The 16,624-nt window shown below is 36.7% G+C and overlaps 1 protein-coding gene across 5 annotated transcripts; it reads right to left on the minus strand.

Annotated features, from left to right (window-relative positions):
• Positions 1-2,028: 2,028 nt before the first annotated feature.
• On the minus strand, positions 2,029-16,412 carry LOC113494504. 5 transcript variants are annotated; one of them, XM_026872879.1, is made up of 24 exons: positions 15,976-16,412; positions 15,129-15,299; positions 14,542-14,801; positions 13,948-14,120; positions 13,721-13,811; positions 12,967-13,221; positions 12,339-12,606; positions 11,683-11,852; positions 11,154-11,280; positions 9,701-9,767; positions 9,131-9,412; positions 8,846-8,897; positions 8,632-8,675; positions 8,348-8,443; positions 7,540-8,069; positions 7,111-7,453; positions 5,998-7,034; positions 5,901-5,923; positions 4,205-5,819; positions 3,972-4,112; positions 3,623-3,739; positions 3,145-3,369; positions 2,665-2,791; positions 2,029-2,558 (listed from the first exon to the last, which is right to left on the minus strand). In XM_026872879.1, exons 1-24 carry the CDS (start codon positions 16,240-16,242, stop codon positions 2,440-2,442), a joined length of 6,600 nt encoding a protein of 2,199 aa, XP_026728680.1. In that variant the 5' UTR covers positions 16,243-16,412; the 3' UTR covers positions 2,029-2,439. The 5 variants fall into 5 exon arrangements, with proteins under 5 accessions (XP_026728680.1, XP_026728681.1, XP_026728682.1 ...); XM_026872880.1 differs by having other exon boundaries at positions 9,131-9,397; positions 15,976-16,411; XM_026872881.1 differs by lacking the exon at positions 12,967-13,221.
• Positions 16,413-16,624: the final 212 nt, after the last annotated feature.

Raw genomic sequence — 16,624 nt, forward strand, 5'->3', positions numbered from 1 at the left:
CGAATCGTTTTTTGTGCAGTATTGTCCAATATTATATTATATACTAGTTACTACCTATACTTTGTTTATAAATACGCCGTTTTCATAATTCCGTTTAAAACTACACATATATATGTGAATCGATCGTTTTGAACAATTGATATTATTAATGTTATAAATTACAATGCTAATCTAGTCTTAATAAAAGAAATAAATAAAAATTGTTTTTTAAAAGTGTTCGCGAACGAATGCGTGTCTCACAGAATATAAACTTGTTGCCCTCGTTTTCAGAGTGTTAGATTTCTTCTATGTAGTTTTATTATTTGACAAGATTGACTCATGAGAAATATTTATATTGTTATTGTATAGACGTATGGGTATTTTTGTTCTGTCATTTGTAATCGGGGTGTTAGGATGATATCTACAACAAGCCGATGGACTTTCGATGACTGAGTGGTATTATAGAGTACCGAGTGCGTCCCGCTTTGGTGTTTGTGACTCCCTCGTATTAACGACGATGTTTCACTAACATACGTGTATAAGATGTGTAAATATTGTAAAATATAAAGTGGCCGTTGTGTAGAGGTCGCCCTGTGAAAATGTCTAGTGATATGTTACTAGTTAATGTTAGCTAGGTAATCTCGTCCCCAACTGTCCTTGAATTTAAGTTGGGTGTTTCACTGCCTTAAAATAATAATGACGATATTTGATGTAATAGTTACTTAACTACTACAAATAAGTGGCATTTAAATTGTTCTAATGCGTTTTATTGTTCAGTATGTACAACACTATAGAGATCGATTTAAATACGCGATTTAAGTTCGGAATAATTGATTTTAAAATGGGGCTATTTAATGGTGACTCAACTAATGGTAAATTACAAAAAAATATTCATAAAGTGATACTACCTGGTGTAGCAATAAATTAACGTTAATGTAGTAGGGAGAAACAATGACTTATCGATTGTAAGTATTAGATATTATACGAAAGACTGAACACAATCAGTTCAGTATATAAAACAAAACACGAAGAATCTAGAAAACAATACTCGTCATTAGCCCCGTCACCCTCAATAGGCCCCATTTTAACTTTAAATAGGGGAACATACAATATAATTCAGTGATATGACAGCAGCAGCTAATGAACAATGTGTAAAAAAAATGTTAAAATAAATAAATTGTAACTAAATATAAATCACTCTCTTAGCTCACTTCCCAAATAGTTACAGACGCCATTCATTCGTGATATTATATGCTTGGCATTAGTTTAAAAGGCCAGTTTTAAAGTACAATACAATGTCTCGTGAATCTAACGAGTAACTGTTGAAGTGAGATAAGAAAGTCTGAGCAAAATGTCATGCCTGCCTTGTATCTGTGTATTCGCTTCACGAAGATCATGTTTTATATAAAACGTTATAATTATAATTGTATATTTAGCATAGAAAGTTCATCGGCATCGAGAGAAGCACCATAGAATGTTTTTTGGTACGTTCCAATAACTTTACAGGATAGTGCAATCCTATTGATATTGTATTAATAAAGAACCAAACTTAAAATTAGTATTTAAGTAATTTATTATCCTAAAACTAAAAAAAACTATACGCATGTTTTCACTATACTGGTAAAATGGTTATGTACAATACGAAAGAGCTACTGTTTTATATATGAATTCTTGCTCGCCTGTAAAATTTTGCAGAATGAATCATATTATAAGATTGTACAATATGAATAAATGCAAAAAAGACATTTCCTCGATAACTTGTGTTTTTATAACCCTCTTGACCCCTCTAAAAACGGCTAAGTGTCGTGTTGTGGGTTCGATCCCCGCATAGAACTTACAGTGAGTATCGCAGATAGAATAGTTTAGTGCATGCTATGAAGAATTCATATCCTACAACTGCAGGGATATTGCTGGCAACTGGATGATAACATAAGAAGGTCTAATTGATAGAGGAAACTTATAAATAGTATCTGTGTGGGTATGAATTTGATAAAGATATTACAGTTTGTGCTGCATGACAATTTCACTACCAATAAATGATACCCAAAATCGAGATACAAATAATTTATTAGAACGCCGATATCTACAATGCGCCGAGGCGGCAACACTATAATTTCCAAGAAAACGTGGAATTTCACCCTTTACCTCAAAATGATCCATTGCCACAAACTTCGAAACACGTATTCCTCTAAACACTGGAAGATCAACAACAAGCTATTGTGCAAACTGACCGTTGATCATTTTGTTTGAAACAGTACTTATTATAGTCATACTTAATTTTGGGGTCGTCAAACCCAGCGTAGCCTATGGCCTACGATATTCCCTTTCGACCCATATCACCGGCAAATACTTGCAGTCGAAATTTTCACGAGTTTGTATACGTCTGATACGCGGTAACAATTTCGGCTGATCAATTTGCACCGTTCACTTGATTCATCTCGCAGTGCGGTTGAGAGTTGTTCAGTTGTCGGAGGAATCCGGTACATCCGTGTCTATAGAGCTGATGTCTGCGTCTACATCACTGGCCCCGTTCAATGTGGCACGATCGTCGTGAACACCAATCAACGTGCCATTGTCATCTGGACGAAAGATGTATGTATGTCAGATCAAGGGTATTATTTTATCACAAGATAGCTAGTAACTTTGATGGGGTGCGAAAAATTTTTGAAGAGATGTATGGCTTACCGTCAATTCTGTAAGTGTGGCTCGGTGAAGAGCTTTGATTTGCTTCGAGTGGCACCAGTGTATCGGCCGTAGAATCTCGCAGAAGTTCAAACTGACCCGTGAACGTCGACGGGTCAATGAGAATTGCCTGAAATATAAACGCATTCATGAAAAACGAAGATCAGTGGGCAAAGTCAAGGCCTCTTAAAGTAAGACTGTTGTATTTTTTCAATAATTTACCAGAGATGGATTTTTATTAATGCTCATGCGTATTTATCGGGATCACTCGACTAGTTTCGGACCTATCCGAAGCCATGCGATGACGCAAGGACTCGCGAGATGCGAGTCTCAACCATTATTAAATAAATAATAATTAAAACCGGAGTAATTTGTTTTTCCGTTTTGCTTTTAAGATGTAGTGGTGAGATGAGATCTCAAGATGGTTGGAGCAGAAATGACAATAATACATTTTTCCCTCGTATAAATGAGTGTAGCACTCACGCTGACTTCGCTCTGGGGGCCTGAGGAGGTATCGCTGGAGCTCAGCGAGGTCCCTCGGCCCGAGCTGTCCTGCGAGTGGTCGCTGTGCATGCCGCGGCCGTCCCCCGCACCGGCGCCCACGCCGACCATCGCCGGTTCAATGACGTTCCCGTTCGCGTCATACAACGGCTCAGCGAGCGGCGCATCTACGGGAGCGAGCAGCGCTGGCTCAGCGTCTTCTTCCACCTAGTGTTCAAGCTTAAAAATGTAGTGTGCACTGCTTGATATTGCTGATACAAGGTAAGGAGAGGCCTACAAAAGTATCGTTACTGGTGTTATCTGACCATTTTGGTATTTTTAATGGAGGACCTGAAAAGAACGTTTTTTATTATAGCACTTCATTCTCACATAAACCAGCATAAGCTCGGCATTCTCATATTTCGGAGCTCATACCTTGGACAACGTTGAGTTATATGGATATAAGTGGGCAAACACTTACAGAATGCTGCTGACTGATAATTTGAAATAACCAATTTGGAACGACCGCATCTTCATCAATGAGACACGATTCGTAACTGTCCGACGATCGACCCGATATAAAAAGCTCCTCCGATGTCTGAGACAAAACAGTTACAAGAAATTAATTAAATTTGCTATTTATTATAACGACAAACGTTGGCGTAAGTTGGAGTAAGGCTGCATTCCCACCAGATGCAAACGGGTAAACGAACTGGTTCCATTGATTCAGTAAAACTTTTCCTCACCAGAAATCAATAGGGGAAACGCAGCCTAACATCCTAATAAAATGTTTATCACACTAGTCTACAATAATGTTATCCGGTACTAACGGCTTGTCTATTTATGTCTACGGCTAGACTTCCTGTCTCCGAATCAATAAGTGCGATTGAGTCTGGTTGATCTCCTGCCACCGGCTCGCCGTTGATAGAGAAACCACTGAATGCCTGTACCGCAAGAGCCCCTCCTGCGTTCTGCAAGTAAACTTCAATGTACAAGACAACTTTTATCATCAACATAACGTACATTTAACATGTAATTGTTATGATACAAGCCCCAAACGTACCTGTACCGGGTGCGGTTCTTTCCTTTCGTATATATCTTGCACCGAATTCCTATTCGGTGCCTGCGTTACCTCTATCGGTTGAGAGGTATTATTAAAATCATTATCAGCCAAATAATACTCAGAATATTTCGATACTGATGTTATAGATTTGAATGATAGTAAGTCCAAGTCAGTCACTGTTAGCCTGGTGTCATTTAAACTGACTGTCGATTCGTCACCGAGAACACTATCAAAAGTCCGATTCAGAGCATTTTCTATATTGTTCTCCAAAAAACTACTGTTAAAGTTTTCGTTAGTACTAACGACTGCTTTATTTCGTGGCGATCCATGCTTATCTAGTTTTAACTTCTGAATGTCATCTCTACTTAAAGTTACAGTTTTAGATTCTTGCAAGGTATGTTCATGTGGATTAACAATAATGTCTAGTGTTTCTTCGAGTATTTGCCTCATTGAGTTTAGAATACTGCTGGCCTGACTGTGTAAACTCGCATTTTGTACCCACTCGGCTATTACAATATTGTCACTTTTAACGGCGACAGTCTCAGCAGACGAAATATGTAATGTATTGTTCGCCCCTGAAAGCACTTCATGCTTGGGTGGTTGCTCCAGCACTAGAACCATGTTTGCGGATTCCGAACTACCGTTCGACTCTGATTGACTTTGATTACAATCTTCGTACGCGGAAGAAGTATCAGATTTTATAGACCTCTTCTTCGACAATGTTGGACTTGTCGATAATCGTTTCTCGTCGTTGTCTCCCGGTGTAGGTATTTTAATGCTAGATTTCTTTGCTATTTGTGCCCTGTTCCTTGGCACGGCATTCGCCGTCGATGCGCTTTCAGTTTTCATTTGTGCTATATAAACATTCTTGTGACGACTTACAAACGGCAACTTAACAATTTTCTCTTTATCTTTTGGGGCAAAGTTTTTAGTTGATTCTGGAACATTCTCTTTGTTATCGACATCTTTGCTGTCTGCTGTCTTTTTGGAACTCTTACATCTTTTGACAACTTTCTTGTTCTTGGTCGGAGTGTTATTATCAGATTCGCTATTGTTCAAACTACTTTTGTAGGATGATGAAGAGTGTCTTCTATTTGAGTAATTCTTACTTCGTGCAGAAGCTGCTCTGACTGTGGCTACACTGTTCGGGGAAGAACAAGTAGAACTATTTGGGGAGGAGGGACTATGTGACCGCTTAAGCACACTTTCTAATTGCTTCGCAATCACTTTGTTATGATCTTTTGGGTTTTCACTTTGATCATCAGTAGATTCATTTTTTTCGTGTATGTCATTGCGAAATACAATGTAACTGATATTCTCACGCACTTCATCGGTGAAGTTCATTAAATCCTTTCTAATCTCGTCTGTTTTTGATCTTGCCAAAGGCGCTACTTTATTAGCTATTTTTTCTATTTCATCTTTCATGGCATCGTTGGCAGAATCTAAACTTTTATTTAAATTATTTTTATTAGTGTTCGGTGTTCTCTTCAAGTACAATGGTATACAACTCTTTTTTTGCTTTTGTTTCTCAATTTCTTTTTGAACATTAATGTTAGGCAATATTGCTGGTCTTTTTACAGTAAAAGTGGATTTCGTATTTTTAGAAGTAATGGCACTAAAACAAACAATGTTGGTATCTCAAACAAATGTATTATTAAATGTAATTGTAAATGTTTGTTAAGAATACCTGACTTACCCCATTGCTATCTTTGAGGAGACCTGCAACATTAAACACATTTGTGAAGGGCAGTTTTTGCATCGTGGATATTCTTAGAAAGAAAAGTTTAATTTACCTTGGTGACGGTTTTAACGGGTCTAGGAATTTTCATAGCTTTTGCGGACAGTTTGACAATGCTTTTGTTTATTTTAACGAGGGAGGATTTTCTAATCTGGTCATGAGATGCGGTCTCTTGTTTGATTTTAAGAAGTCTAGTAAGCCGCATTTGTGCAGTTTTTTTAGACTCTGTCTTGCTTTCTTTTTTCTCTACCCCCTTTATTGCAAGCTTATCTGCGGAAGTTGCTTTCTTGTCTTTTAACATTTCCTTCTTTTTCCTCAAATGTGCTTCGGCAACTTTTCTTGTAGTTACCGTATTGTACATCTTTTTCCGTGCAAGAGTCTTTGGCCTGCACCGCTGCCACTCTCCTTGATAGACAATGTCTTCACAAACTTGTTTTTCTCTGTAACTGTGAATGTGTATTCCTCCACAGCACAACTTTGGCCGTGAACATTTAACGTTTGGTTTCTTTTCTATTACTTGCCCTTCCTTGCTCACAGAACACTCAATCAGAATATCGCTGGTATTTTTTGATACGTTCATAAAATATGAAAGAGTTTTTGTCGAGCTCGCGATACTCGGCTCACAAAACTCTGATCCGGAATCCTCTATTTTCAAAGTGCTTGATATTGGTTTTAATAGTTTCGTTTCAGGCGACGATACAAGACTGTTCACTTGTGGGCTGTGAGAAACTGTATAAGTCAGTTCTGCCGTATCCGAATGGGGCACGGGAGAAGTTATGGTGATTGTAGAATCAGTCTGAGTGCAGAGGTTTGCATCAGAATCTTTTATTTTGATTCCAATTGATCTCTGCCTTGGCGATATCGTTGTAAGATTAAAATTATCTTGAGTGGAGGTGCCGAAATCTGTCCCTTTGGATTTGACGTCGGCAACTGCATCACAAATCTTTATTCCCGTGGAAAAGACTTGTGGCATCCTGACTAAAGATGTCGATGCAGATAGCATAGGGTACGCTGCCAAGGTGTCCGGACCACATTGAACATCAGTGCTTAAATTGTGACGAATTCCTTTTGAAGTGCTAGGTTCATTAATATCTGAAAATTAAAATAAAGTCAGTCATTTTTCAAATCCAAACGAGTAAGTTATTAAGCAATGATAGAAAATATTTACCATTAAGAAATATCGTTTGTGACTGCACATTTTCTGTGCTCACTTCGTGTTTAGTGCATAAATTCTCATCAATTTCCGCGCTGGATGTTTCAACTGCATCTTTTTCCACAACTTCAGCTGATTCGTCTGCATCCGTGCCAATAGTTCTGCGTAAAGCTATAGTTTCCTCAAAGTCTTGCATAACTATATCAATATGGCAACTCTCTTCAGTTGCTGATATATTACTAGTATGGTTGGACATCACAGTATTCGATTCATCAGGAATACTCGCCACTTTGTGTTCCTTGACATGTTTTTCTGCTCTTAACTCTGGATGACACAGTTCGATTAAGCTTTCTGGAATCTAAAAACCAAGCAGTTTTAGATGTAATTAATATTTGAACCACACAGATCAAATATAAGGTAAATAAAATAAAAAATGAAACTTGCCGGTTTCGCAGCAGCCTTATTTTTATACTGAACCTCATCACTTTTCTTATTGGGCTTCACGATGTAGCTCTCATATCCAGTTGACGAATGTTTTCCGCCAGCATTTTTAAACAAACTACTGTAACTTGACTTCTTTTTATTAAGTACCTTTTTCGATATTCGAGTGCCGCTACTCTTCTTCTTATTTTTTAATTCACGTTTAATTTTATATTTAGTGTTGGAACTTTTACTTTGCGATGGCTTACAAAGTGGAGGTTCTGATTCTTTTATTTCTTTGTTGTTGGTAGCCTTGTGTTTTTTACCTGACTTCTTGTGCTTGTGCCTAGCGTTAGTGTGACTGTGGTCGGTGTCCCCAGAACTAATGTTCTGTTCGTAAGTCACATCGTGTTTGGGATATGGGACAACTTCAACATCTTCGTCTAGCCAAGCTTTCGTCCTTTCTAGGGGCGATACTTTTGGAGGTGGCTGTTCAGGCACGAATACCTCTGAGCTGAATACTGGCTGGGGGATGACTAGACTCGGGGATATACCTTTAATGTATTTAAAAAAGTTATTAATGTAAAATAATTCCTTTTTGATAGGTATTTCAAGTATAAAACTTGAAATTCTTTAGTGTCAAGTATTGAATTAAACCGACCCCAAACATATTTTAATATTGCAACATGATTAAAATTAATTCCAGTTGTCTGATCAGAAGTAAGTATCAAATCAAATATTTCATTTTGTGAATGTGCGATACGATGGGGGTCTGTTCAAACGTTTTATATATATATATATAGTATAGTATACAAATGCTATAAATACTTGCCTTTCATAAACTCATTACTCGTAGTGCTCAGGAAGTCATCCTCTGTTTCTATTTCATTTATAGGACTAATCTTTACATCAGTATTAGTTGTTTTCTCTGTTAAAAAAACAATTATTAGATGTAAGATGAACAAACTGGCAAAACAACAGACCTTTCATTTACTTATTTCAAAATAATAGAAGGGCAAAAAAGGGTTAACGCTAATATTTACACAAAATTAAATGAAAAATCAAAACCTTGTAGTAAAAACAATAAAAAGATAGAAAATAATGTATTTAACAAACCCAAAGGCTGAAGCAAGTGACGATACTTATCGACGATTTCCTTCCTGAAAACGAAAACAACTCAAAATTTATTGGTTGCTACATGGATCCTGTATTAGGGCCTTTACTCAAATGCTATGAGAAAGTAACCTCCCCAAAGACCATTAGAGGAGAATAAAGCAAATTGTGCATATAATTATATCGAGAAATAAAATTAGTGTACAGCAATACTCACACTCGGATATCTTGATCAACTTCATTCTGAGGCAATTTTACCTCTGGGACTTCTGAAAAGGATTGTTCCTATAAAACTTTGAAACCAAAGGCAAATAATAAGTACCAGTGTGTAACAGTAATTTGGCATAATCAATCAATCGCGATCCCGTGGTTCAAAACACTCCGGTTGATTAAGCAGAAAGATAGACATCCAGGGCCGAAAGAACAGTAACATCTATAAGATTTTCCCCGAGGCAAAAATGAATTGTCTCCCCTATATAAAGTCCAACACAAAAGTACATACCAAACTCAAGAGCTTTAACTGGATAGCTCTCAAGGAAATGCTTCTTGCGCCGCCCTATGGCCTTTTCTGTGAGGGTAAGCAAGTCGAGAAGCTTGCATTGCATCCATCTGGTGGGGGGAGGCGACTGGCGCCCCCTACTGGTCTGCAGGGCCAACTTCATGAGCCTACAGACGACCCTGTCCAGTTCTGTGGTAATATCCTCGTCAGCTGATAGCATGGCTCTAAGATTTCGAACTTTAGTGTCCAACGCACGGCGGAGGCAACGACCTTTGGGGCAGAGTTCTGTGTTTTATTATGGAAAGTGTACGACAGGGGAAAATCTTGAAGGGTCCTGTCATGTGGGCGTTATAAATAAAATAATGATTTTCATATTCTATTTGATGCATATTATATCACTCAGGTGAAAGTTTTGGTCTGATGAAGAATGCAGTCCACCTAAACGCAGTGTCCTGCATTTAGTGTCAAACCTTTACTCTTCCATCGGACTCAGAGAGCCTAAATTCTGACTTCAAGGAAGTTGGCCTACGTTGGCGACAAATAAAGAAATAAGCTTTATATCTATTTTCTAACCATGATGGTCCGGTACGACAGTGCTGCCATCTGACATGGTTGTGGAATGAACATCTGTAGTGTCCCACTGGAAACAAAGTTAGGTGACAATAGGCGAAATTATTTTTATTTAAATTAAAAAATATATTTTAGTTAACTGTTTGAAGGTGTTTACATCATCAAATTAAATGAACAGGTGAAGCAAACAACCAGATATAAATATACGAAATTTTAATAAAAAAATTAAACTTAACATTTTATGAGTGACTTACATACACGACATTACTTAGGAACTAAACAAGGTATTACAATCAAATTCAAATAGATATTCAAACGATTGTTTTTGGCTTATAAGAACACTTTTCAAGTTACAATATAATAATTAAGTAATGCTATATTATACTTTTAAACACGACAGGCTAATATTAACTAATGAATGTATGATAAGTTTTACAAGCATTTATAAACGTAGTAAATATACTCTGCAATAAGTACAAGTGAAGTAAAATATAATTATGAGATTGAGACAATGGCAGTGTAGAGATCATTAGTACTTTTTCTTAAAAATATCTCGCATTCAAATTGACTTATACAATGACATCATAATAAACGCAGTAAGAAGACAGGCGGAATATACCTATTCCTAAATGGCATATGCCTTTACATTCCACTATTTTCACTTCACAATCACAAAGACAGAATAAAACTCAAAGATCGTATTGCTATAGCTGTCGCATATTAATAGCTTTTACTCAGTATCTTTCTCGTATTCATCTGACAGGCTTGCAACCAATAATGTCCCATGGACATCCATATTCACACCAACCGTAAAGTTAGTTTCAGAATGTGAACAAGCATCCTTACATAATGTCCATTCACACATAATGTTACCACCAAAATAACTTGGCACATCGGAAAAGAGTTACAAAGTATCGCCGTCTCTGTCGCACACAAAGTGCATGTATATTTTGATCTCGCTCCAACAATATTTTACCTCTATCGACGTACCAAGTTACTTCGGTGGCACGTTAATATGTCGCATAGCTACAAGTTAGCTATACTTTTGGTCTGCCCAAACGCTAATCATTTCACAGGGGGCATTACGCAAAGCTCGGCGCAGATGGCGCCACAAGCTCATACAGACACAGTAAGCAAACCGCCATATTACACCATCTCGTATGGTTGTTGTACTGTGTTAATTGTTAATTAAATGTAACAACTGGGTATTCAGTTTTGTGTGAAGATATATCAACATTTTCTTTATCTTTGTATTTAGCTATATATTATGGCAACCTACGGCCATTTAAAAGTGGATTATTTGTAAACATCGGCGGTCTATACTACTCCGTGCGGCCATTCAAAATGGTTTACTGTATGTGCTAGTGGTGCACTCTAGTGGCCGAACATTTAGAGTATTATCTTGTATTACTACAGCACAGTAGAGCTACAGTTTAACAAATGAAAGTTCATTTACGTCAGAGACGGTGTCGTTATCCTGCCACTCTTCCTCGTGAGTGACCACAGATGTTGTGTCCACAACCAGACGCGAATGTATCACCACGTCATTTATTATCTCATAGCCGTTCCATTCGAGAAGGTCTCTGTAAACAATATTGAAAATATAGTTCTTTCAGAAGATTTAAACAAAAGTCTTCAGTGTAATTTTAAATTGGGCATGTTATGTAATTAGATTAATCTGTAATTTATAATCGAAACTTAACTTTATTTAAAGTACTAGCATGTCTGGTAATGAACATAGTTTTTGTTATGTTAGATTTCTTTTAGATCACAACTGCTGGGGAGTTTGTTGCGTAGTTATTTATCTTACAACGAGAACACTTAGGAAGCGGTAATGAGTGGGCAAATCTGGTGGCTATTCATTGTAATTTGTCATTCAAAAAATGTGCTACTTAGTAGCCAAATTAGGATAAACGAGTTTCATATTTTTTTCATCGCTCCTTATATTAAAATAAAACCTTTTCCGCTCGTCTTGTGATACTAACCTAACCTTATTGACGTCATCTGTGATGTGTTGGACCACAGTCATGAGATGCGTCAGGGGTATCTCTAACCGGTTGACGTCCACCGAGAACTCTTCATCACATTGCGTGTCAACCATCCTGTTTATCTCTTCAGATACCAAGTCGAGAATACGAACCTCTTCAGATTTCGTCTAAAATGTAAAATAAAATATTGATCGAGTTTCGAGTTGTTTTTAAGTTTTACAGCTTATGTGATACGGTAGTGCAGTAGAGACGGAAGGATAGAGACATTGGCGATTTAGTGGTTTATTAGGTTCAACAAGTCTGCATGGTAGTCTGCCCATGACCATGATACCTGCAAAGGTGTCGAAACGTTGGGAACTAAAATATAAAATTAAACCGCGATAAAATCCGTTAAAGTAGTTTCATTTCATTGGTGATTTATTACCAACGATTAAACCAATGATTTGTTACAAAAGGGGTAGTTTTAAACTGATATGATACGTTATTATTAAACAAACCTATTTAAATATATGCGTTAGATAAATGTATTTCTGACTTATTGCTAGCCCAACAACAAAGTCTATTTAGCATAAACTACATAACGGTATAAACTTGTATTTTCAAATTAAATGAGAAATCCGATATTTAAATGTTGCAGAAATTATTATTATTACCTCAAATGGATAATTATACTCTTTAACAATCGTATAATACTGGTTCCAGTACGGCGCGTTCTCTCCCCAATTGATATTAGCCCAAATCTGAGAGCCGCCATCACCATGCTGGTTCTGCGCTATTTTATTGAAGTTCAATGTCTTGGTGAGGTGTCGGATTTCATCCACGACTTCCCTCGTGTGAACTAAAGAGTCTATTTTGTTCTTAGCCATTAAATTCTGTGTGGTCTTAGAGAATTTCTTTATTTGCAACGTGGTACAGTTTAACCTGTGAAGAAATTTTGAAAGAGAAATTATTAAGGGGAAGCTTTTCGAGGAGCGTGTCTTATTTTAGGGAGTGGCCTAAACGAGTCAACAAAAAGTTATGAAGCAATTAAACATACAATCTTCATATATTATGAACTCACTATACTAGATCTATTTACCATTTAAGATGAATGATCTACACGAAAGTTATTATAGAACTAATGACTTATATTATTTAACTTTATTTTTGAAATATCATCTCAAAAACTACCATTATTTGAGATATCTATTCTTATGTCTATTAACAAATGAAACTTCGTTCTATTTATAGCCAACTACTATGAACAAACAATTTTTGTACTCAAAAATTATCATTAAAGACCTGCTATAGACATCTTCAATCTCATAAACTTTGTGACTAACTCTCCTTCTCGGTATAACCACATCAAAGTACTGTTCGTTATCAAACATAAGGAAACTCTTTCCAACTTCAGTGTCCAGGTTGCACTGTAGCGTCTTGTCGTGGTAGGTATACGAGTCGACTGAGAACGACGGCATTGTGCAGAGAGTGGACGAAATCACAAGGGTCACGTGAGACTGCTTTTGAGGATATATGAGTTCGGTTAGAGAATCCCCACTGGAAGGATTGTAGTACTATTAATTATAGGACTAATTAGGATTATGGTTTGTCGTTTCCGCGTCAGTTCAAGATTAAAGACTCCGGTTGGGACTATAACTAGGGGTGGCATCAAGATAAATACGCATGAGCAAACAGTTTTATCATTTCAATATGAAATGAATCATGCTGACGAATATTTTTTTTTTATAAAATTGGACTTTGGTATATGTGTGAAAACGCAAAAAATATTCAATCATCTACGAAAATTTAAATCGCCTGTTTATCACGGTAAATGAGATCAAATTCTTTAAGGAGGATCGTCTTAATAAAATGAAAGATACAGGGTTAGAGGGACGGACAGACAGCCTCAGTAATAGGGTTCCGGTTTTATCCGATAAGCGTTGCCAGTTCGATGTACCTTACGAAAATAGTTATATATAAGGAAATGCATGTGACAAAGAGTTCTTAAATATAAAAAATAATAAGGTACAGTAAATTTATAGTTCTTAGCACATACATTTTAGGCGGCGTAACAAAATTCTCATTGCGTGTCTCGTTTTCGCTTTCCCAGCCCTCGAATACTTCGCTATAGTTATTTGGACTTGGTGCTGGAACAAAAAAAGGATTTAAGCCAAAAAAAATGTGCTAACAAGCATGATTTTACAGCCGGTATTCAATACTTTGACAAAATCTGATTTAGAATATACTTTTTACTTCTCTAAATAAAAAAGTGAACATACTCACTGGTAACCAAAGCTAAGCTATTGAGATGTAAGTCCTGTTGTTTATGGTAGTCTTTGGATATGAACAGAGCTAATTGGCTGCAGCAACCATAGTGTAGCGTCCCTGGCGGTCCGGGTCCTATGCCCTGACACGTCACCGTGTACTGTGGATACCTTACCACTATGTTACTGCACCTGAAATTAGAATGAACAAATTTAAAACGTAGTCTTCTGATTTAATTTTAAAGGATTGAAGTAGGGATTCTTAAAATTCTTAAACTTTTTTTTTTTTATAAATAAACCTTACAAGTGACGTCAATTCTATACATTTTGCTTGGTTGTTACGTCACAACCCACATTCGTAGATTTTAAAACAGTATTATGTTGTTAATTTTATAATTCAGGTAAGACTCATTATCAAGCTTAAAAAAATGACCCCTATTTATCACTTATTTCTGTTATATTCCTCATTCATTACATATTATGATCCTACGGAGTCAGAAGTCCAAAGTTGTGAGTATGGTATATACAGATAGACTTGCAGACAAACAATAATGATTCAATTTATGTTACCTCATCTAAGTATCAAATTTTCTGATCTATAAAAAAACATTACCAGTCATGAAACTGCTCTCTCGTCCACTCAAACAAGTGATCCCAACGTCGCAATCCATTCTTCTCTAGAGCTTTGAAAAGGACATTGAAATCAGCATTTGGAGTGGTGAATATCACAATCCAGGGTTTTATAAAGCCGAATACAGTGTGTACTAGGCGGTCCAGGTCGTGAGGCAGCATGTGTTCTATCATCTCTATGGCCACTACTGCATCACAGCCGATAAGTCTGTAGTCAGGATCTGCGGCATTGCCTTGGAAAAGCTGAAACATATTCAAGCTATAGGTACATAAATGTAGGTGAAATAAATATTAATGTTATTGAGATATGCTTTATCTGATTTGTTATGTAAAAATAGGATAAGTTTTATTTGTATGACACAATGTTTGCAAAACTGTATAAATTAACTTTACTTTTGAAATCTAGTTGTAATTTTTTATGTTTTTGTGATAAATTGTGCTATCTATATACTTATTACAACTAATAACAGCATGTATAGTCTCATGACTATACATGCTGTTCTACATGAATAACTGCTAAATATTTAAGTATTGTGTGTACTATATTTATGAAATTTATTATTATCTTACAATGACTTGAAGGGGTGTCTCTCTTTTGGGAGCATAATCATCTCCACCAAGAAGATCTGATGAACATCGGAGAGGAATGGTCTCAATGTCTACACCAAGAATGCAATGGATACCAGGGACTTCCTTTAGGTATTTGACAAAACTCATATCATGATAGCCAAAATCCACAACCTGAAAAAATAACAAACTACCTTCAAAAAACGTTACAACATAGATTATAGTAGAGGATTTCATGATTATTTTAATTTTGCATTACTTTAGGATAAACTAAGCAAGTTACTCGGAACAATTTAAATTAATGTTGACAAATATAAGTATAGATTAATAAATAATAAATGCGGACAACATCACATACATTGTTCTGAACCCAAAGTAAGTTGCTAAAGCACTTGTGTTATGGAATTCAGATACAATTAAGGTACCACAAACACCCAGACCCGAGACAATGTAAAATTGAGAATTTTTACATTGACCCGACCGGGGATCGAACCCGGGACCTCAGAGCTAGCGACACCTTGAAACCGGTGCTCACGTAACATTATTTATGAAGTTTACAGAAAGTTTTTCTTTCTTGTTGCAGTTCAGAAGTTGTTTCTGTAACTATCAAGACTTGACAAAGTACACAGATAGTAGTTTTCCTAATTTTTACCTACCACCTTTTTTTAATCTTTGTGTCAAAATGTTTGGCAAACAATTCAGAAACAACTCGGAAACATTTTAGATGGTCATGTACATATGTATAGACTTCTGCACTATTTAGAGTACCTCACATACTCAACATAGTACAAGTATATATAACGAGATTACAGCGATTGAAGTTTTACTTTAAAAGCTGTTATGATTATACCTTTTCTAACTTCCCGTACCACCGGTCGTCCATAAGACAGTCGCTGACGGCGGCATACCTCTGCGCGTACATAGGCGGGTAAAACACAACCCCCTTGTCGTCGTCAAACTCGGCAAACACCTGCTCTTCCGGCTCCTCATCATCAGCAATAGCTCCATTTCTACTAAAAGCTAGAGTTAGCTGTTTGTAGTAAGGGCGAAGCAATCTGTCCAACGCAGTCAGCAAAGATTCACGGAAAAAAACCAAAGTCTGAAGAGCAACGATCATGGTAAGGACTGGAGATTTCAAAATGTTGTGACTTCAGTAATTATCTCCCAACGAAAGTGGCCGACAATGCCAAGATGTTCACATGTTTATTTTCTTTTTTTTTGTTTTGACTTCACATGACATTTGTGACAGAGGACGTAATTTACACTTTTGCAGGAAAACATAGACAACAGATAACAGTTGATTTTGGCCATAGCTTTTCGAACCAATAGCAGCATGAAAAATTGTGCACAGCGACAAGATGATAGCACGGAGGTCGATATCAGTGTCGAACGCTGGCCCTCCTTGCAACCATTTTATCCATCCCTTTGTTTTCACAGATGTTTATATTATTGGTTTTAATTTGAATTAAACACACACCAAATAAAATAGTCAAGGCGTC

Source organism: Trichoplusia ni, chromosome 5, assembly GCF_003590095.1.
Source record: "Trichoplusia ni isolate ovarian cell line Hi5 chromosome 5, tn1, whole genome shotgun sequence".
Taxonomy (NCBI): domain Eukaryota; kingdom Metazoa; phylum Arthropoda; class Insecta; order Lepidoptera; family Noctuidae; genus Trichoplusia; species Trichoplusia ni.

What these genes read in the sequence shown, in the direction of transcription:
- LOC113494504 (XM_026872879.1), bottom strand. Translation starts at nt 16,242, where the DNA reads ATGATCGTTGCTCTTCAGACTTTGGTTTTTTTCCGTGAATCTTTGCTG. An exon ending in ATTGAAGATGTCTATAGCAG is followed by an intron (nt 12,607 to 12,966) that starts GTCTTTAATGAT and finishes ATTTCTTCACAG; the next exon opens with GTTAAACTGTACCACGTTGC. An exon ending in TAGACATAAATAGACAAGCC is followed by an intron (nt 3,740 to 3,971) that starts GTTAGTACCGGA and finishes GTTTTGTCTCAG; the next exon opens with ACATCGGAGGAGCTTTTTAT.